A 22,617-nucleotide genomic window follows, 5' to 3' on the forward strand; every position below is an offset into this window, starting at 1 on the left:
AAATTATATGTGCTCCACATCCGGTATCATATACCCATGAGGGAGAGTCAGCCATATCTTCCAAATTGACCTCTATAACATAGGCACCGACTTCCACTTCCCTTTCTGGTAGCTCTATTACGCTTTCTTTCTTTGAAGCATCGAGAACTCTTCTCTGATCTTCCTCCCAATCTAGAAAGTCGTATAGATCTCTATCTAAACGTGAACTAATACTATTTGCCATCTCTACTCTACAGAAACAAAATAAGGATTTTGTTAAGTACTACATTCAATGTTTACGCAAAAACACTTTTTGCCATATTATTCAATGAAAACCGTCCCCCTATGAATAATACGATTCCAAGACCCCATTCCTGTGAAGTTAAGCGTACTTTGGCACTGCCCTTAACTTCACCCTCCTGGGTGAGTAACTCCTTACTGATCATATCTCATATGACTTTTGGTTGATGAATGACACTTATGTGTTCAATTCATCCTTTTGCCTCGAAATCCAAAACTCTTTTGCTGACTCGTTGAGAATAACCATTTAGACATGTAGACCTCTTCATAGGTCTACCCGTATTGTCCCGAGGTAAAAGATGGCACCCTGCTTTGGCATGACCCACCATCGATGAACAAGGGCGCAACAGGTGTCTTAATCTGGGTAGGCATTACTCAAAATTCTTTTTGGGGACTCTTACGTTTTTGTTTGCATGCATTACTGTGAACTCTAACATAATCATACACCACACAAAACGTAAATAAGTAAATGCGCGCGTGAAAATAAATCAAGCAGACATGATCCTAGTATGGCCCCTAACCTAAAAGATCTAATCTTCTTAGGTTCTTTGCTTGTTTAGCCTCCGTTCGCCTGGATCTCCATCCTCGAACATCCATTGAATTCTCCCACTCGAACCACGATCTCATCCTTTGGCTCTTCAATGGACTCAATTGTACCCTTAACTCTAATTACAAGACTCAACGATTCGCAGATCTTATAAAACTTGAAATTAAATTAATTACATCGGGCACCCATCCGTGCTTAAAAACAAGATAGAACAATTCTATGGCCATACTAGAACCCGCATTCACATCCATACATACATAATAATATGACACTCATAAAACACACAAGTATGTATGAGATTCGCTTCCTTAGGTCGAATCTAGGTTTGCTATGTTCTAGATAGCTATTCGGGAGATACTACCGACATCTCTATGTCTAACGTGCCTCAAGTCTAACTAATGGCTCGTTAGGTTTTATCCTAAAAGATTTTGAAATCGTTTTGGAAAAACTCCGATTCAGGCTTTGGTTGGCCCGGGTCACTTTCGGAAAAAATATGGTCAAAGTCGGAAGAAGAAAATAGAAACCTCCCACTTAAGTCAAGGCCCAAAAGACCCGAGTCTAACTCCAAAGACTTAAGTCAAACTTGGTCAAGGAACCCTTTGACTAGACCCAATCAAGTCTCGGTCAAGGTCCGAACCAAGGTCGGACCTGGATTGGCACGTTCCAGACCGTGCCAAGTCCCTCGGGTGGACGCGTCCTGGCCCTAGGCCAGACGCTTCCCAGCCCAACAGACGCGTCCTAGACGCTCTGTCCAAGCCCATCCATCTCGGACTCCCAGTCCGAGACGGTTCTTGGTTTCACCAGACGCGTCCCAGACGCGTTCTGGAAGGAATAGTCCCGGTCGCGTCCTGATTCTCAATCCGAGACGCGTCCGGACTTCTCTGTGGTCGCATCCTGAAGACGCGGCCTCAGGTGCCAGACGCTGATCCTTCGAGATCCTAGTCCGAGACGCTATCGGACGCGTCTTTCTGTCCGAGACGCTCTCGGACGCGTCTTTTTGTCCGAGAAAAGCTCGGACGCGTCCTTATCCGAGACGCTCTCGGATTCCCAGTCCGGGAGGGACAGGGACGCGTCCTGAGCGTCCGCGACTGGCCAGACGCGTCCTGGGACGCGTCCTGGTCAGTCCGGCTCCTGGACAACACCATCTTCTCTTCCAATTTTCGATTTTTCCAACCTTTTTGCTGCTGTTTTTGATGAATCTTCATCCAAAAACCAGCAATTTGAAAACTCTTTTCAAAATCCATCATCTTTAAAATTTTCTTTTTGAAAACTCTTTTCAAAAACTCAAAATTTTAAAGTCCTCCCATTGAAACTCTTTCAATTTTCTATCCGATTAAGTCTAAATCCAATTTAAACTAATCAATTTTATGTCTAAATCCCAATTTAAACATAAAATCATCTAATCAATCAAGCTCGAATCTAATTCAACTAGTCAGAGATAGTTTCATGCAACCGGCTCGTGATGCCACTGTAGGGTTTTGTGTATCCTATACACTTACTAGTGTTCTAAGCGGAATCTCAAACATCACATGTTTAACACTAGATTGCCCAGGATCGTTATGCATAAACTAATCAATGAACTAGAGAGGGATAAATACCTTAACGCGTTTTTCCCTTGAACCATTCTAATCGCATGCAAAGATCGAGAGCTCCAGTTGTAGCTCCTCTACTTGAGACACCGAGTGAATAGACTTGATCTCCCTTCCTTTCAGACTGCTAGGACTTACTAGAAGGTCGAGAAGAACTCTTCTTCTTGACTAGATTGATAGAACGGGAACTTTTTCTCTATATTCCTCTCTCTCCAAAAGCTGTATATTCAGAGAGAGAGAGCTGTATATTTTTCCTTAGAGAAAAATCACACATTTTCTGTTCACAACTGATCCAATATATAGACCAACCCTAATTAGAATCTCATTCAGATTAGGTTTTCTATTTCTGGGTCACAGAAAAGATAATTACCAAAATACCCTTTTGGGGTATTTTGATAACCCTTTAAGTGTGGCCGGCCAGGGCAGCCCACCATGGGCCTTATATGGCCGGCCCACTTACTCTGGTCGGCCATCTCATGGCCGGCCCAAAAGAGCCTTCCTTCTATCTTGTCCCGAATCTCCATTCGGACCCTTTCGGCCTTTCCAGTTGAATCCCATCCAACTTTAGCCAGTACCCGTCTAGTCAATTATCTCCGACCAAGCTACCACTCTTATGTGTAACCCGTTGTAGGATCCGGTCTATGTTAGCCGCGAATCAACTCCTTGATCCGACGATCGTAGTTGGCTTCTAGCAAAGCATTACGACCCCTAATTGGACCGGACTGGATGATCTTTACGTGTGGTCATCGGTATCCTAACTGACAAATTGATCGCATTGCCACCTTGGTCGAAGGACACTCCTTCGGAAGGACATCTCCTTCAGACCGAACGGATAAATCCTTCACTTATCTCTAAATAATACTACGAGCTTATCTTTATGCGAGAGAATCATTACAAATTAGCATGGTTGAAGTCAAGCCGAATCAAGCTAAAGAAGATGTGATGGTAGTGGACAAGCTCAATTCCATTGTGATAGATGAAAAATTGGTGGGGTCGAGTGATCAGATGGATAAATTGTTTCTTATATTTTGCTAGAAAAAATTCAATAGTTGATGAGTTAACTAAAAGTCTCTGACAACAATAATAAAGGCGTTAGAGCAAGAAGAGCAAAATGGATAAGGTAAAAGCACTATAACGGAAAAACCAAAAAATGGGATTACAAGGGTAATGTTGGACAACACCGGGGGCTCAAGGGAACGTGGGTCACATTTGATGGGGCTAAAGGAGAAATCTTCCAAACAAAATTAGTTTTTTTTTTGTTGAAATTCCAAACAAAATTAGTTAGTTATTGTTCAAGTTGCGTTCAAAGTAGGGTTTTTCTGTTGCTTTTGAGGAACTCTATGTTATAAATTAGGGTTTCCAATTGTTTTAATTGAATTTCATAGAGCTCCATCTCGTCAACTTGTCATCCATGGAGAAGAAGAAGCTTCTAGCAGCAGCAAAAACAACAACAACAACAACAACAGATAAGAGTCGTCCACCTCTTCCTGTAGCACCATGGCTGGTTATACCTTGTAACGAACACGATCAAGCATTCTACAATCTCCTTGAACCTAAGAAGAGAACCTGCAGAAAACAAATACCAGAGATGAGTCGAAAATTGTTTTGGCAATCCCCTTGTCACGAAGGTTGGTTAGTCATTCTTTGCAATGATCCAACTGAGTTTGATAAAAGTAATTCAATTTGGAAATACTGGGATTGCTTTCTTTGGAACCCATTGTCACTAGAGAGTATCAAGTTGCCTAATTTACTCAATTGGTTTGAATCTAACAATTACACTATCTCTAGTTGTATCTTAACCTCACCTCCATCTAGTAAAACCAGCATGGTCTTCTTCTTGCTTGGTTTGAATGAACTTGATGATGATGATGATGAAGGTGAATCCCTCCTTGTATATTGTCGTCCCGGAGATAAACAATGGAGATCACATGAATTTTATATTAGTCGAGATGAAATAGTTAGTGGGTCACTCCTTTCTGTGAACGGCAAGCTATACATATTTTTCACGAATCAGTGGCATCTTGAGATTGAAATAAAGAACAAATTTGAGGTTTATAACGAATATGATGATGAATTCCTCTCCATTACGTCTTTTTTCACAAGCGAACCTTTTTTTTTCGATTGGAAGACACGCTCCTTGCAGAAGGATTTATGTGGTTTCTTGTGATGAACTCTTTCGGGTTACTATATTCTACGAATCAAGAGAGTTCTTCAGCATTGGGAAATCAGTTATCACAATAGAAATATCACAATTGGATTTCTCTTTAATGCATTGGAAGAATGTAACAAGTTTAGGGAATCATGTACTCTTTCTGGGGAAAACCACCACGACTTCTTGCTCAGCAGCCGAGTTGAGTCTTAAAAGAGGTTGTGTATATTACACACTCAATGGAGACCCCGGCCTGTATAAATATGACATAGAAGGGCCAAGTACTTCGGTTTGTTTGCCGTTTCTGAAGCTACCAATGCCATGTTTATCATCGGAGTGGGTGATGATGCCACCAACTGTGAGGTAACTTTGAAAACTAACTCATACTCAGTAGTACATATAAAATCTTGCTTTTGTTGGTTTGTGTTTTTTGTTTTTATATTAGACATTGAAACCCACATTCTTTGTGCTTTAAATTTTAGGGCTTGCGAAGGAAGAAGAGAAAATATATTCACGAAAGACAAAGAGGAGGAAGATAACATTATAGATGTAGAAGACGAGAAAATAAATACAAATAATGATGAGAATGAGGTTGATGGACAAGATAGTAGAGACAGAGAAGCACTTGAAGATGCAAATCCATTAGGTGTTCTCGACAGGGACACCTTGGTGCTGGTAGCAAGTTATCTTCCTCCAGTGGATTACGTACATTTTCGTGCCTTAAGTAGAGAGAATCGATCGGTACTATCTACGAAAATTAATGCAATAACCGATACCAAAATCACATCTTTATCTCCGTTGATGGTTTTTTCTGAAGGTAATATCTACAATTTTGTAGACCCGATGCATAATAATGAGAAGTACACAATGGATAGTCACGACATTATATTGGGTGCAACTATTCGTTTCTCAAAGGACGGGTGGTTACTAATGACAAAAGGAAAGGATAGCATATTTTTTTACAATCCAGTTACAAGAAAGGCAATCCAACTTCCGCGCTTACCGTTCGAGTTCAAAAGTATCTCCACTGGCCTCTCATTCTCGTCCTCACCTACATCATCAGATTGTGAAGTTATTGCAATCACTCAAGTAATAGATGGAGAAGATTTCAAAAAAAAAGTTTTTGTTATGTTCACTGGAAGAGGAAAGAATACTTGGCAGTCTGGTAAGTACCCAAAGTCGGATATATTCACGTATTGTTTTGATAATCCAGTTTTCTGCAACGGAGCTTTTTATTTCCTAGATTATAACAGAAGTCTGGGTGTTTTTAAGACTAATAGTTCCTTGTTCAAGGAAGTTCTTGCTGGTCCTAGATGGCAGTTCGATGATAGTTACAAAAAGTTCTTGGTTGAGTATAAAGGGAAACTTTTGTTAGTAGATTTAGGGCATCTTGGACTGTCGATTCGGGTTTTTGAATTGGATTTTACAAGTTTAACGTGGGTTAAAGTTGAAAGTTTGGGAAAGGATATGATGTTCGTTAGCAATACTTGTTGTCTGCTAAGAGTTGCTCCCAATAGTAGGATGGAGAACAAAATCTACTTCCCTAGATTACATGGTGAAGATATTCTATGTTATTCTCTTGATACGGGTAAGTGTCAACCGGTTGGGAGTCAAAGCTGTACTAAGGGTTTTTACGACACATACGAGCCATTGAACTGCAGTTGGCTTGAACCTACCTACACGCAAACCCCAACAGTTCAAGAGCTTGACTGGTTTCATGTACTTTAGTTTTTATTTTGAAACCAATACTACTGCTAAAGAAGGTGTTTAGATCTTTCATTATTATAAATAAGTAATTATTTATTATTATTGTTAATATAGTTAGATTCTTGTTGTTAAGAATGTGATTCTGTTTGTCGAAGTTTATTCGTATAACAGTTCAATTCAACAAAGAATTGGTCGGTCGGACCAAGTCAAATTGGAATGGAGTTGGGTCTGTAACATTAGTGGTGTTCGCATTTGCCTAGTCCATGGGAGCTCCAAGAGTGAAGGTGGACCTGAGCAAAAAAAAAGACGGGGTACCTAGAGATGCTCCCTAATATCTTTCCGTGAAGGTCGGAAATGTACGTATGACAAACCAATATCATCTTGTATAAACCAATATCATCTAAATATATAACAAATCAACATGCACTCTTAGAATATGATGACTTTCTTTTTATTGTTTTGATTATAACTAACATGTACATTTAATCTAAATATATTTCAAATTAACGAAACCTAATGATTAATATATTTACATTTCAATCGTTATAGAAGAATTTATGTTGAGATAGAGGAGGTAGCATCTGACTTGCATACTGGGCAAACCTGTGAAGACATGTAATATTCTTGTTAAACATATATTTGAAACGAATAGATTTGACCGTCATAGTAGTCTATGTCATCTAGATATAGACTCGGTTCGGATCAACAATTTTGGAAAATGTAAATGAGAGTAGTCTACCCGAGATTAGGGCGTCCGTACTCATTGTCAGTTGGTGATGAGTTAGATATACTCATAAAAATGACGAAGAATTCACTAATTAAGATATATAGAAGAAGAGATGTTAATGATATTAATACCTTCTTGATTTGAAGCCATTTACTAATACAATCTGAATGGTATGTGTGTTCACAACGAAGCATAACAACTGGTTCTTCTTCTTCATACTCAATTTGACAAATTACACACCTAAAATTTTCAAATATTTGTTGTTAAAAATTACTTATTTTCAAAAGTAAACACTGATATTGAAAACAATTATCAACAAATTGCAACGCAAAAAAAGGGGTGGATTTAGTCAGTCACATTGTCCAATCATCTATCTAAGATTATTGGTCAATCTGATTCGACCACATCAGCCCGTCGCTTGTCAGGCTTAGTCGTCCCACTTTTTCATACCAAGTACCATTGTCTTCAAATTAGTGAGAGTAAGTCTACTGTTCTACGAGACATCTTATGTATAGGGTTGTTTAATTTGGAATATATTTAGGGAACGACTGTAATACTATGTCTAACCCGTCTCTCAACCGTCTCTCGACTAGATCTCGATCAAATGATGTGTCCGGACAAGATTTAGAGAGAAAGTTAATGTTAAGATAAAATCATAAAAACTGAGTGATATGATACCCCAAGAAATTAACTTACTGGTCAAAACCATATTTGCGTCCTAATTCTGATTTATAAGAGTAAGGACATAAACAAGCATCAACTTTGTCAGCTGATAATCCTGTGTTCTCAGAGCCAACTATTTCACCCAATGCCATTAAATCCTGCATGCGTCATATTATAAGTAATTTTTTTAGTCGGAAATGTTCCTTTTTGGATTATAAGTATATTAACTCGTATGTTGTTTTTCATGAAACTCACCTCATATGTCAGGTCATCTGGATCGATATCATCTTCCTCCATATCCTATACAAAAGTAATCGTAGTTTTTAGTTTTAGAAATAGTATGATTTCATTTTGAGATTGGTCTATACCATTTTTTTTTAAAGATGGTTTACTCCATTTAGATATTGTTCTTCACAAATATAATACGTATGAAGCCTAAAAGTACGTGTAAAGATAGTGTAAAAATAAGTGCGAGTTAATAAGATTAAAAGTTCCCCTTTAGAGAGCCATGAGCCCATGACCTCATTCGTGTTTAGTTGTGATGACAAGGTAGATTTTATTTTTACCTCATCCTCTTCTTCTTCTTCTTCTTCCAAGAGATCGTCTTCTTCATCTTCGAGATCTTCCAACTCGGCTAAAAAGAAAAAAAAATCATAAGCACACAAAAAAAAAGTGCATATATTTAAAAACATTATTCAATAACATAATTGTGTTTGGGTCAATTTTTTTTTTTATGAATTTAAATACTTGAATTGATTCAAAATTAAGTTCGTTTCAGTTACCTTCTAATCTTTCATCATCATCTTCAATTTCATCATAATCATCGTCATCTCCCTCAGTAGCACTTCCTTCATCTTCCTCCTCTTCCTCCTCAAAGCTATCATTAATAAATGGGGTCAATCTTGTTTCCTAACAAGGCACAAGATCAATCTTGTTTTAATTTGGCAATAACATGTATATCTGTCTCTAGCCTGTAGGAAAACTAAAGTTCGAATCTTACTGTTTCCAAACAGTAAGAGAAATATTACCTGTTCTTGCAGTGCCAAGGCAAATGCGTAATCCGAAGCAACACGATCGAGTTGGATATACGGGATCCTATGAGTAAGATCCTCCTCTTGCTTCTTCTGTTCATTACCCATGAAACTTTTGCTTCTTCTTTTCCTTTCTTAGATGGAGAAGAAAAGAGAAAGAAAGAGAAGAGAAACAACAATAGAAAACTGCAAGGATATAAAAATGGGTAGTGAGTTTCTCCCTAATACAAAGCAAAGGACAAATTTGATAGCTTCCCTCTAGGAGCATTATTCATATTCCAAATTCAATAACAAGTATAACAAGTATGGAAAGGAACCTTCATCAAAAAAAAAAGTATGGAAAGGAAGAATATGTTGGCTTGTAGATATGGATGATTACAAAATTACACTTGGTTGGGCCTAATCTTAATATCCATAACAAGGAGAATTGATATTGGGTTGGGCCTGATCTTAATCATAACCCACCAGAGGGATATTATTTGGTAAGTTATGTAGGCAACCATTGAATTTTTTTTAGTTAAAGTCACCCACTTTGTACTTAAATCTTTATTTTGGTAAACTATTTTTGTGGGTTAATGCCAATTCTTATTTTTTTTTTCTTGTTAATAGGGAAAATAACCTTTTTTTTTTTTTATGAAAGAAAGGGAAAATAACCTTAAAAAGAAGAGTTTTATGGTTGTACAAATGTGAAATAAAATGAGGAAGATTAGACCAAATATGATTTCAATTATGTTACCAATCCCATTTTGCTAGTTTGTCGACTGAATCGTTCTGAGATTTGTGAATTGGGCGAATGTGATGTTGTGGCAGTGTTCAGGATAAGTCTTCTAATCTGTTGGATATGTTGAAGCGTTTGCCATTGGAATATCCCTTTTGGTTTCTTGTATGTATTGAATGATCATGATGTAATCCCTTTGGATGTTGATGTGTTTGAACTTGTTTTTTATTGCCCATTCAATTTCCAATAAACTTTCTTTGGCTTCTCTTGAAAACATTATACAAATACCAGTATTTAAATGCCAATTTGATTTTCCAATTGTGACTGATTAAAATATTTAGCCTCCATATTTTGTTTGGTATTTTGATTTGGCCCCCAAAACTTAAAATTTTTGTTAGTCAATCTTAAATATCAAAATCTTCTTTTACCTCTACTTCAAAAGTCCTTTCTGCCTTGTCCTTTTCTCTTTCTTAATTTTCGAAACCAAGAAAGGTCACCTGCAAACGAGTGTGCAACCGTTGTTGACGATCTTCAACATAATATAATAAATCCGCTCTTCTTCTTCCTCCCACCACCACTACCATCACCATGTTTCTATCTCTACTTTCCCTTTCCCCCTCTTTCTCTATCTCTCTTTAATGAACATGAAGAATCTCTGTCCGGGAACGTATCAGGGTTTCTATCGTAAACCCCAATACTTTGGCTTTGAGTAGAAACCCCAATCTAGGGTATTACGCCTTACGAGTAAGAAGTGAAAAAATCAAACTTGAGTTTCACGATGAAACCCGAACTTTGGGTTTCACTTCTTGCCGGTGAAATGCTTCACAAACAAGATATAAAATAGAACTACTGTTTTATTAGATTATTTACCTGTGACTTATTATGGGGTAACATCTATATCATAAAATAGGTGGATGGGTTCTGACTCGGACAAACCTGGATAAATTCAGTTGTCCTTCCCACATCAGCACTGCCATCCACCGTTAGATTCAGTAAAATTTCTAAAGTAGCCATCCGGGCACTAAAAGCCATACGTCTTTCGTCGGGAAAATCCTGGGACAAACCCTGGGTAAATCCAGTTGTGCATCCCACATCAGCACTGTCATCCACCGTTAGATTCAGTAAAATCTAAAGTGCCCATGTGGGCGCCTAAAGCCACACTTCTTTCCTCTTTTCTCAAAGGACGTTTCTTCTTAGTTGGTCGGGTGTATCTTCTCACTTCAACAAACACATCTCCTCTCTCTCACTAAAACCCACACTTAAATCATGGACACATTTCAATTTCATCATCATTTTCCTTCGGTTCGTTCATCGTTCCAGACGCGTGAAAGGTTAGTATTCAATCTCTTCTCTTAATTTCTGGTAAACTTCATCCTCCTTGTAGAAATTTTATTTAATTGGTTTTGTTTGTTCATAAATTTACGTGGGTTCGATTTTATAGTCTTTTGTTCTCTCAATCTCTAGTAAACTTCATCATCCTTGTACAAATTTGTTCAATTGGTTTCGTTTCCAAACTTGCCCATAACTTTATCTTCCTTGTAGAAATTTATTCCATCGGTTTCGTTTCCAAAATTGTTCATAACTTTATCTTCCTTGTAGAAATTTATGTGAAAGTTAAGCAAAAATTCCACCTTTCACAAGCTTGAACTAATCTTAGTACTACAACAATGTACATCAAATTCAACTAACCTCAAAAAGAAAATCTTAACCTATTCCGCACTAAGATCTTTGATTCAAACAAAAACTCCCAGTTTCTCTAACTTCATTAAAAAAAGCTCGTTCTTCTTCAGATACAAACTTCTAAAACCAAAGTATTTTCATCAAAATAAATACAAATTCAGATGTTAAACAAAATGACGATTAGAATACAAACCATCTGATTAGAAAAAAAAAACATTTTTGCAGTCACGAACTTAAAAGTATAGTTTTTCAGTCACAGAAACCTAAGACAAACCCCTATTGCTTTGATGCAAAACATACCAGAATGAATTTAAAAATAATGAAAAAATCTCTAATCCCTTGGTAGCTCGAATAGTGAAAATTTTTGCTCTCAATATTCCTCGTCGTCGATATGGACAAATATGTTAGTCCAGTTTGTATGAAACTCCTTCAAGGAATTCATGAAACTCCACTTTACACACACTTCACACTGTCTTCACCTTCCTAAAAACTCAAAAGATCCCCAGACCATCCTCTGAAATAAACCTGTAGATAAAGTTATACCAAGTCAACTTGTTTAAAATATGAAGTCCACTCAAATCAGATGTAACCACTAATTCAAGATAATTTCTAATAACTTCCTGTGCTAGTGTAAGACGGAGAAAAGCTTTTATCGTGTAAAGATGACCTGGCGATCAACTTCTCGCATTTTTGTTATCCCCTATATAAAGAAATAAAATTAAGGAACAAAAACATTTTATCTTAATATAAAATAGATATAATGGTAGTGACGGAGTAACATATTACCATGATTTTTGTCATGAGAACAACGACTTAATTGAAGCTTTGGACGGCATTGTACATGAAGCTTTGGGTGATTTAGGTGTTGAATTTGGGGTTTGGTTTAACTTAGTTAAGAATTGAATCGCAAAAGTAAATTTGTAGGGGAGCATAATTGGATTAAGATAATAATTATTTACTTAGAATGACTTTTGGCTGATTAAGTTATGTGTCTTAGTTCATTGTGACTTTTCGAGATTCAAGAAGTCAGTCTTTAATTTGACTTGTTTTAGTTAAGTTTTCTGAATTTTGTTTCGTATTCTCTGAATGGTTGTTGTGTTTCAGTGTTTGGAAGGTAGCATGAAAATCTCTTTCCTTTTGTTGGGATTCTTTCATTAGAAATCTCAACAGGAAGGTGAGATCTTATTGTTGGGTATTCCTCCTAAAGGGAAACCTAGTTGGGTTTGGTCTAGTAAATTAAATTCGGGTCCAAGTTGGTTTTCAATGGGTCGGTGGGGTTAAAAGGGAGTCTATAAATACTACCTTAATCTAATTTAGAAGTGTGTGAGAAGCACCGAACACAATCAGAATCACACAAGAGAAGAGAGGAGTGAAAGAAAGAGGGATGCCGAAAGGAAGTCGTCAACAGGGCGTTGAGTATTTTCAACACATAGAGCCTTCGGTATTCGGGAAATCTGACAGTGAGATCTTCTCCGATTGAGCTGAAATTTCTCAGAGGTATTCCTGACTTGTTCATATAGTATTTTTATCGTTGGATTGGTAATTGGTGGTCAGAATCCTAGTGAATTTAGGATCGTTTTAGACTGCATATTTATGGGTTGTTTTACTCTTTCTTGTGAGGTTTTCTTCGTGTTTGAGATTGATTCCTTTTGGAGTGTGAGACCCGGGTTTTGTTCTTTTGAACAAGGAGGACGTAGTTTATAACTCAATTTCTTATTATAGTTGATTTGGACTGGACTACTTGTCCCGTGGTTATTACTTCTCATATTGAGGGGGTTTTCACGTTAAAATCGTTGTCTTATGTACTTTCAGTTTTTTGTTTATTGCTACCACTATTCTACATTTTTTTCTCATAACTAACACAAAGGGGGAAAAGTTATATTCCGCTTCGCCGATGCGCTTGTTTTTTTCCAACAAGTGGTATCAGAGCCTTAAGTTAGAGAGTTCTTTGGATTGTGATGATTTTGGTTATTGGTTTGTTTGTGTTACTGATGGAAAATATGGGTAGAATGATAAGTTTGAATGATTCTAATTATCAGTGGAGTTTGCTACATTTTCAAGTGTGTGATTTGATGAGGCAATGGGTGGATGATAATGTGTTGCATCATATTGAGAATGAGATCAATGTTCGTTATTTGTGGTTGAGGGACTTCTGATTTGAAGCTTACCTTTAAAGGTGATCAGTCATTACTGGGGTTCTTTCTCCCACCTAGTCAGAGGGAGAGTTTGTTGGGGTTTTCCTCCTAGTGGGGAAACCTAGTTGGGTTTGGTGTAGTAAATCAAATCCGAACCCAAATTGGTTCTCAATAGATTGATGGAATTAGGTTTATGGGAGTCTATAAATCATATTTAATCTAATATAGAATTGTGTGAGAAGCACCGAACACAATTAGAAAGGAACAAGAGATAAGAGAAGAGAGAGAAAGAGGTCTCTACCATTTTTTCCAACACCTATCAGTATGAGTAGTGGTTCTTACAGTTTAATACATGGTTTAAATATCATTCAAGTATCAATCGTGTGGATATTTATGGCGAACGAATCACAGATTTGGCATTGCCCGTCATAAACACAATCAGAATATCTATGCGGAAGCGGGTGTAATTAACCAGAGAAAACAATATGTTCAACCTCTTATTGATCTCAACATGAGAGGAAGGGAGTCGTAAATCTGCTGGAAAATGCCATCAGAGATAAGAAAACCCCAACATTTCTGCTCCAATTATCTTCTTATCGGTTTAGTTATAAAATAGCATCAATAATGCAACCCAAGACTGAGGCTCAAATGAGGTATAGATGAAGCAAAATGATTGTTGAAAAGGAATTTTTTTTTGAGTAGTGAAATTGATCCCATGAATATTCTTGATAACTTTGGTTGTTACAAAAAAAATATTTTGAGCCGATGGTAACCAACATGCAGGAAACTATGAAAAATATGTTTTTTCTATCAATGGAAAAATGATGTATACACATATGCCAAAGGGAGTTATCATTATACGAGAACACACAACTATGAACACCTTATTTAGTTGTTTTTGGTTCATAAAGGTTAACCTCTTCAACAGATAGAGTCAAATTCAAACTTGTTACGTCTTGATTAAAGTATTATACTATCCCAGATTTTGCCATCTATCCACAACTCTTCTCATGATTTGTCGTACTACTTACTCTTATTATTACATTTCGACCGGAGTTGCAGCCCGATGGAGCCCACTAGTGGCTCTGCTCTGCAAAGATCAGCTGGTGCATTTAAATTCATCATGTTTCCTACCTGTGAGAATGCCTCGCTCTTTATAGTATTGGGTCATACTAGAGAACAGTCTTGCTAAATGGGTTCATTGCTTGGGAGGGACTTGAACATAATAGAGCGCATTATTAAAGACAATACAGGTGGCTAGAGAAGGATTAAACCTTTAGACTTTTATTTTCAAAAACCTTACGGATTTTCGTGGTGTTGTTAAAGCAACTCCAGTGTGGGTCGCACTGAGGCCAAAATCGATTTGGGCGGAGCCCCAACCGACTGCTTCAGTCGCCCCTAACATTAGGGGTGACTGAGAGCAAATCCAGTGTGGGGCGGGCTGAGACCAAAATTTCAAATTTCAATTTGCAGATTTGTGTTTTGCACTTTTAACAAAACACATGTGCAACCTTATGGGTGAAAGTTTCAATTACAGTAACCGAGAAGATGGATAGAGATTATACAACAATAGATTATTCACTCTACTTACACCGTGTTTTGAGTGAGAAATGTAACTAAAATGGTATAAGAATAAGACTTAAGCGAGATAGATAAATAGGTGCCTCAGTACTTCAACGTTTTTGAATTGTCGCATAACTGAAAATTAATTTTAAATTCAGAATTTCAATCACATTTTATCAATTCTCCATAAATGTTCGTGTCTCACTTCTTTTGCAATAATGTTGTAACCAAGTGGCCTAGAATCAAAATATTTAGAGAATACAAAAGAAATTGTGAAGTGATGAAAGTCTTCTACAAAATTTTTATTTTGAGGGTCATAGGGTCACATTATATAATGACATCTTAAATTGCATATTACATTAGTCCAAACCCTACGAATATCTTCAAAAAAATCCACGAATATCTTCAACAAAAAAAACCCACGAGTATATATCTATTTGTGGTGTTGGATTCTACAAGATGAATTGTGATGGCACCGCATTTTCATTGCATTCAACTATTAGTTCCGTGCCACAAGCGCATGCTATACATAGTTTAATATAAACAACACGCTTAATAAAATAAATTTTGTAAATAATAATATTATTTTAAACTGAGAAATAAAAATAATGCGAACATGAGATGTGCCTCAATTTTTTTTTTGACTTGACGAAAACATATACTCTTCTTTAGGGTGCTTCTAAAGGCACCAGGCCAAAAGGCTGTTAGCATCCAGAAATTTTATTGACTCGGGTCAATAGTCATTGACCCGAATTCTCCATAAGCACCGGTTTTTAATGTGGGTGACATTCACCTTCATTTGCTTCTTCCATCTTCTTCTTCCAAAATAAAAAGAATACCAATTCATTTTTTTTTCTAAAACAAAAATCACGAGTGGTCATCTAGATAGTGTAAGTAAAAAATCTTTCATTTTTCCTTATTTACTTTATATTCCTCTTAGTAAATATACAAAATTGAAAAGAATGGGTCCACTCTCTTCTTTCTTCTTCACCAAATTTCATCCACAAAATAAACTCATTTTCTCTCCTCTTCCTTCTCATGTTCATCTTCATCCATTCTATATCCCCTCTGTAAATATAGAAGAAAGATTGGAAGATTCAATACCAAAACCTTCTTCTTCCCAAAAACAAACAATAAAGACAATAGATTTATCAGAAAGGTAGAGAGAGAGAGGAAGAGAGATGAGAATAAGGGTTTTTAGAGAGAGAAAGATGAAAAAAACCTTCCGACAAGTAGCAGAGGAGCTGGTCATGGTCGAGTTCACGAAAAAGAAAATGAAGATTGTGATGTTTTTTAAGCCCCGGATCAGCTGATCCGTTTGGCACTTTTAGGTCCCGGATCAGCTGATCCGTTTTGTCCTGTTAGGCCCCGGATCAGCTGATCCGTTTGGTCCTCTTAGGTCCCGGATCAGCTGATCCGTATGGTCCTCTTAGATACCGGATCAGCTGATCCGTTTGGTCCTCTTAGGTCCCGGATCAGCTGATCCGTATTGTCCTCTTAGGTCCCGGATCTGTTGATCCGTTTGGTCCTCTTAAGGCTCGACCTGGTTCAGTCCGTCCGATAGATTTTGTTTGGTTTTGTGATAAACGGATGGAGGTGTTAGGGTTAAGTTGGCTATGACTGGTGCCTACATAGTTGTATGGTGCTAACAGAGAAAGGAGCAGTTGAGCCTGGTGTTAATAGAGATGGATGCTAACAGCCTTTTTGGCCCGGTGCCTTTAGAAGCACCATCTTCTTTATCTTACAAAGGCTACTAGACAGAGGCTTCTACCCTACAATGGGTGCTTCTAAAGGCACCTGACCAAACAGCTGTTAGCATCCAAAAATATTGTTGACTCAAGTCAATGATTTTTGACCCGAGGTCTCTATAAGCACCGGTTTTTAATGTGGGTGACGTTCACCTTCGTTTACTTCTTCCATCTTCTTCTTCCAACAAAAAAGGAATCCTAATCAATTCTTCTTCCAAAACAAAACCCTAGAAAAGAGTGCAACATTCTCCGGCAACGACGACGGCAACGTCTCCGACACCTACCGGTGACTATTCTTTTATTCGAAAAAATCAATCTGGGTGATTTATTCATCATACAACTGTGTTACATCTAATTTATAGCTTCTTTATGTCATCTTTTGAAAAGAAATTAGGAAGTTAACCATGGAATAAGAGAGTTCTAAAAATTTAACAACTACATCGATTCCAACTCTTTCACCTATTTCCGGGCAAGGAGAAGTTTCTCATGAGGTATACAACCATTCCCTGACCCTATTTTATATGTTTTTATACGTGTTGTGTGAGTTTTTGAAAAAACCAAAGTGAAATTTCGGTGACGTGGACGGACTGAACCAGTCCGATACTTTTTAGTCCTTAACGGATCGGTCTATCCGTTTAGAAATGACAAGTCACGGACTGGACAGTCTGTGCTCTTGTAGATCTGGACGGACAGACTGATCCGTCCTTATCTGATAAATCCCGGACTCGTTCAGTCCGTTCCATCCTGAAGATATTTTTTTCTTTAAGTGATTTTTATGCTTTTTTCACCTTTTGACAGATTCCGGACCTTAATATTGTTCCTATTGAAGAGGAGTACCATGCCGAAGAAGAAAATCGACCTTCAAATGATGGGTGTCAATTTATTAGTATTGATGTTGGTCAGTATTTTGTGACTGAAGATGTTTTTCAAACTAAAGAGGAGTTAATCGGTTGGGCTAAAGAAATTGGGAGAAAACATAAGTTTGTAGTATTGACCTCCAGGTCAGGTAATAGAAGAGGTGGACAGAAACCCCGGTTAGAATTATGTTGCGAAAGAAGTGGAGTATTTCGTTCACATGAGAAGAAGGATTTAGTTCCAAAATCCCATCAACCACCTATAAAGAAAAGGAAATCGAGCACCAAAAAATGTCAATGTCCGTTCAAGCTCAAAGGAATACCGGGGGTTAATGACACGTGGAAAGTGTCAGTTGTGTCTGGAATCCATAACCACGAGTTAGCTGAAAGTCTTCTAGGTCACACATATGTGAATAGGTTGAAACCCGATGAAAAAGCTGTTGTGAAACATCTATTAAAAATTGGTTCGAAGCCAGCTCAAAATCTTTCTCAAATTCATGAACAATTTAAGGATAACACATCAACGTTGAAAACCATTTACAATGCACGTGCGAACATACGTATGGAAAACCAAGAAGGAAGGAGTCCGATGCAACAACTCATTAAGTTGTTGGTGGAACACCATTACGTCTACCATTTTTCAAAGAACGAAGACACTGATGAGGTAACAAATCTATTTTGGGCACATCCTGATTGTATTCGATTATTACAGAGTTTCCATACCGTGTTATTGCTTGATTGTACGTATAAAACCAACCGATTTAACAAGCCATTGCTTGAGATTGTCGGGGTAACTTCTACGTTAAAATCCTTCACCGCGGCCTTTACATTTATGGATGGGGAGACAACTAATCAGTACACATAGGCCCTTAATCGTTTGCGGACGTTATTTCCTCCCAACTCAATGCCAATCGTGTTTATTACCGATCGTGAACTTGCACTGATTAACGCCATTGGTGAAGTCTTTCCAAATGCTCAAAGGTTGCTATGTACTTTCCACATCGACAAGTGTGTGGTAGCCAAAGTCAAAGGTCATTTCAAACAAGAACAATTCAATGTGTTTATGACAATGTTTCGAGCTATCATGTATGCTGAGACTGAAAGTGGTTATAATGAGGCGGTGGAAACTTTTGTGAAGTTTTGGTCAAACACACATCATAAAGATGTTTGTTATGTTCAAGATACCTGGTTGGGATTGAAAGAGAGATTTGTGACTGCATGGACTAACGGGGTTATTCACATGGGAAATACTACAACAAATCGTGTGGAAGGTGCTCATTCCAAATTGAAGAGATATCTATGTAGCTCCGAAGGTAACTGTGTTACGTGCTGGGAATTTATGCATATCATGACGGAAACCGAGACATGTGAAATTATAACATCTTTTGAGCACAGTCGTATTAAGGTGAAGGAAGGGCATCAAATCAAGTTTTTTAAAGAGCTACGTGGTTATGTCTCGCACGCGGCATTAGATCTTATGGTAGATGAGATCGACCGTGCAAATGGGATTGATATTAACGTTCAAAATTGCGGATGTGTTCTAAGGTATGTCTATGGTCTCCCTTGTGCTCATGAGATGGTATCTTTGATGAATCAAGATAAGGTATGTCCAAAGGACATCATTCACCCTCAGTGGACCAAGCTATCCATTAACCCGACTCCGCCGATTCATAATGATCTTGACGCATCACATGAGATGGAGCACCTTTATTTAATGTCGGATAAATCCAGTGATGCTGAGAGGACCCCAATACTTGAGAAGTTGAGGGAAATTTCTTTTCCGGTCATCACAAACTTGTGTGAGCCATTGCAACAAACAAAGACAAAAGGGGATCCGAAACAAAGAAGAATGAGCAAAAAAGAAAAAGAAGCTGCAAAATCTACTAAGAGGAACCCATCTGCTTTCGAATATGCAAAGTGTGTTGATGAATGTGTTCCCTCCACTCAGACAGTACGTAAAGTTAACAAAGTAACCAAAGCACCGAAAGCAACCATACCCAATTTTGAAAGATACAAAGGACAGATTCCGTCAGTTATGGATCCATTCTTGGATGACATTATAGATGTGCCAGGCGATGGTCATTGTGGGTTTCATGCCGTTGGTAAAGGGCTTGGGTTTTCACTAGAAGATGGTTGGAAACAAGTTCGCGAAAATGTCATAAAAGAACTTGAGGATCAGTACACACTCTACAAAGAGATGTTTGGAATAAGAGATTACACTCAAACATTAAGTGCCGCGAACAACTTCAATTTTACATGTCCGGAAGATTGGTTCTACATTCACCCGTACACTAGTATAGTTGTGGCGAGTAGCTTCAATTGCATATTAGTTCATTTGTCTATAGGTTGTTCGACAACTTTCTTACCCTTACTTAGTGGTCCACCTTCTGAGGGTTATAAAATTGCATGCATTACATATAGTGGTGGTCACTTTATGAACGTTAAACTCAAAAAAGATTCTATACTCCCTCCCATTGCACCGCAATGGTCTAGGTATGCATCGCTAGAGGCAACGGGTTGGCTTGAACTTGTTAGAGATAGAATCGAGGATGGAAAGAAATTTTATTCTCATGATAACTCGAATGAGCCAAGTAGTAGTGTGATAAATTTAAGTGATGATTAAGGTGTACTGAAATACCGAGTTACAAAGTTTTTTATTTAATATTTGAATAAATTTAGATGATTAATTGTCTTCGTTACTTAACTCTTTTTTTCTTTGGGTTTATAATCGAAGAGAAACAGAAAAACAGGAATTTCATACAGGTCACGGATCCCTGAATCCGTTTCTGTTCACAAAAAAACGGATCCAGAGATCCATCAATCTCTAACAAGAACCCCTGTTAGAAAGAAACGGATCTATGGATCCGTTTCCTATAACAAAGACACGGATCCATAGATCCGTTACTTTCTAACAGGGGTTACTGTTTTTCTGTTAGAAAGAAACGGATCTATGGATCCGTTTCTTGTAACAACGTCACGGATCCATAGATCCGTGGCCTGAGAAGGGAAGGCACGGATCCGATTCGTACGGGTATTTTTTTTTCCAAACAATGGTACTTAAGGTGGCGTTTTCTAAACCTTCTGTTCGGTAAATCTTAGAGTCATTACAGTTTGATAGATATTAAAACTTGTTAAAAAAACAAGAATAACGATCAAAATGTACGGTAGATATTAAAACTTGTTAAAACAAGAGTAACGATGTTCAAACATATATCAAATTGTACGATACACATCGTTCACAAAAGAAGTTAAAAAAAAGTAACCGTTGTTCACAAAAGCAATTCAAAATAACGAGACTACCCTTGAGATTCTAAACCATAATATATGGGATAATATATTACTTCATTCCCTTTGTGATTTCCTCGATTTCTTCACCGTAGTTTTTCTAGACGATCTTCTTGGTTCGGGTTCTGGTTGAGGTTGATGAGGACATTCGGGAAGCGGCATTTCAGCCCTCGCATTAGTTAGGATTTCAAGCCCTAACAGAACGTCAGACGCTTGAATCGCTACAATGGCACGATCAATTCCATCTCTCTAAAACAACAACAATGGATTAATAACAAATTAGGTAACAAATTATAGCTACAAATTCAAAAGTAAAAAAACAAAATAATGATAAATCGAATACTCACGTAGTACGATACCGAACCTATGTACTGTTCTGGTCTATTGGATTTGTACAAAGCTGGGTTTTGTACAAACGGGTGAGATACTCTCTTGAACCAATTGTTATACTGAGCGCTTGCCTCCCACGGAGCCAAAGATACCTCCTTCGGTCTATCACTCATGTTTAGTAGGTGATCTTCCCAACGCCCCCAATAAGAAGCCACATTACCAAAGTTTTTAGAATCTCCATCCTTCGACACCTTTTTTGGTCGAATCGGTTCTTTAGGGATGACTTGAACCAACCCAAGTTGCCTTAACACCCTATCAGGGTGATAGGGCTCGGCAATATCGTTAACCGCGATGCAACCAGTGTAAAAAGAGTATTCAGGAAGTGGTAGTGCATCACCAGACAATAAGGGACGATATGGGTCCCAAATGACCTACATGATACAGACGTTTAACGAGTGATTCCTATAGCATACGTCAGGTATTATAGAACACAGGAAAAAAATTAATAAATAAAATACATTCATCTCTCTCGGTCAGACCGTCCAATTGCTCACGAGTGCTTCCTAGAGCACATGCCTTGTTGCCTTTCAAAACGTGTTCCTCCCATCTATACATCCGGGGCACGTTAGATGTAGGATCATATTTTGGGTTGGGAACAGACACCCCAAGTTTGAAGTGTTCATCGATCCACGCCTACAAATGTAATGTTAAATACACATTTATTATTCGCTACTCTAACATAATAAAGAAATAATTGAGAGACAAAAATAAATATGAAATTACCTGAAATAAAGTAAGATAACCAGCCAATTGATTTCCTCACCTCGAAGCAAAACCAATCTGCCGATAAAGATAGGCAAGCGCCACTGTTCCACAAGTAACTCGAAATATCATCTAAGTTCTTCAGATAACGTAGATAGACAAAAGGAACCTTAGTTGCACTCTTATCAGAAAAAAGAGTACAACCAAAAAGATGCAAGAGGTATGCCCGTGCAACAGCATCTTTGACAAGATCGGTGTCATCCTCTTTCGACCCACTGCATTGCTCCCTCAACCACTTAAGCTCCACAGACTTAGATTTACCTAAGTGCAGTTTTACACCTTCGAAATCTAATTGTAAATAACGAGAGACTAGTAATGCATCTGGATCTTTTGTATCATCGTCATCGTCATCGTCATCGTTCAAATCTTCATCATTCGTCTTGGACAGAACAACGGGTTTACCTTCAATTGGAAGACCACATATGCGATGCACATCCTCTAACGTGATCGTCATCTCCCCGAACGGCATGTGGAAAGTATTTGTGTCCTCGTACCACCGCTCTGTAAATGCCGAGATTAGAACACGATCTAGCTTGGTGTATGAATATTTGGCGATGTGGGCCAATCCCGTGTTCCGGACTCTCTCTCGAACACTTTGACACTCAGTTTCCAGGTCCCACCCATTCGTCTTCTTCAAAGCAGTACCCACAACTACGGCAGACGCATGGTTGTGTAACTTCAGCACCGGCCTCTCCTGAAAATAAAAAAGATATTGTTTTAGATTGATGATTAACAAAATTTTATCATAACTACTAAAATTAGAAAATAATATTTGCTTACCGGTTTGTTC

The 22,617-nt window shown here is 37.9% G+C and overlaps 3 protein-coding genes across 4 annotated transcripts; 2 read left to right on the forward strand and 1 right to left on the reverse strand.

Annotated features, from left to right (window-relative positions):
- The first annotated feature begins 3,705 nt into the window (after window positions 1-3,705).
- Window positions 3,706-6,380, forward strand: LOC147532268 (uncharacterized). Its single transcript, XM_086648954.1, has 2 exons — window positions 3,706-4,927; window positions 5,047-6,380. The coding sequence occupies exons 1-2, from the start codon at window positions 4,479-4,481 to the stop codon at window positions 6,290-6,292; spliced, it is 1,695 nt and encodes a 564-aa protein (XP_086505080.1). The 5' UTR covers window positions 3,706-4,478; the 3' UTR covers window positions 6,293-6,380.
- On the reverse strand, window positions 5,464-8,984 carry LOC147532269 (uncharacterized). Of its 2 annotated transcripts, none has more exons than XM_086648956.1 (7): window positions 8,690-8,834; window positions 8,444-8,570; window positions 8,228-8,295; window positions 7,917-7,961; window positions 7,695-7,819; window positions 7,130-7,238; window positions 5,464-5,615 (listed from the first exon to the last, which is right to left on the reverse strand). In XM_086648956.1, the coding sequence occupies exons 1-7, from the start codon at window positions 8,798-8,800 to the stop codon at window positions 5,577-5,579; spliced, it is 624 nt and encodes a 207-aa protein (XP_086505082.1). In that variant the 5' UTR covers window positions 8,801-8,834; the 3' UTR covers window positions 5,464-5,576. The 2 variants fall into 2 exon arrangements, with proteins under 2 accessions (XP_086505082.1, XP_086505081.1); XM_086648955.1 differs by lacking the exon at window positions 5,464-5,615 and adding an exon at window positions 6,704-6,874 and having other exon boundaries at window positions 8,690-8,984.
- Window positions 8,985-18,294: 9,310 nt separating this feature from the next.
- Window positions 18,295-20,013, forward strand: LOC147532270 (uncharacterized). The gene is made up of 2 exons (XM_086649927.1): window positions 18,295-18,993; window positions 19,339-20,013. The coding sequence occupies exons 1-2, from the start codon at window positions 18,295-18,297 to the stop codon at window positions 20,011-20,013; spliced, it is 1,374 nt and encodes a 457-aa protein (XP_086506053.1).
- The last annotated feature ends 2,604 nt before the right edge of the window (window positions 20,014-22,617 follow it).

This window comes from Eschscholzia californica, unplaced genomic scaffold, assembly GCF_041429995.1.
Source record: "Eschscholzia californica isolate CP2 unplaced genomic scaffold, dmEscCali1.0.p SCAF_6, whole genome shotgun sequence".
Lineage (NCBI taxonomy): Eukaryota > Viridiplantae > Streptophyta > Magnoliopsida > Ranunculales > Papaveraceae > Eschscholzia > Eschscholzia californica.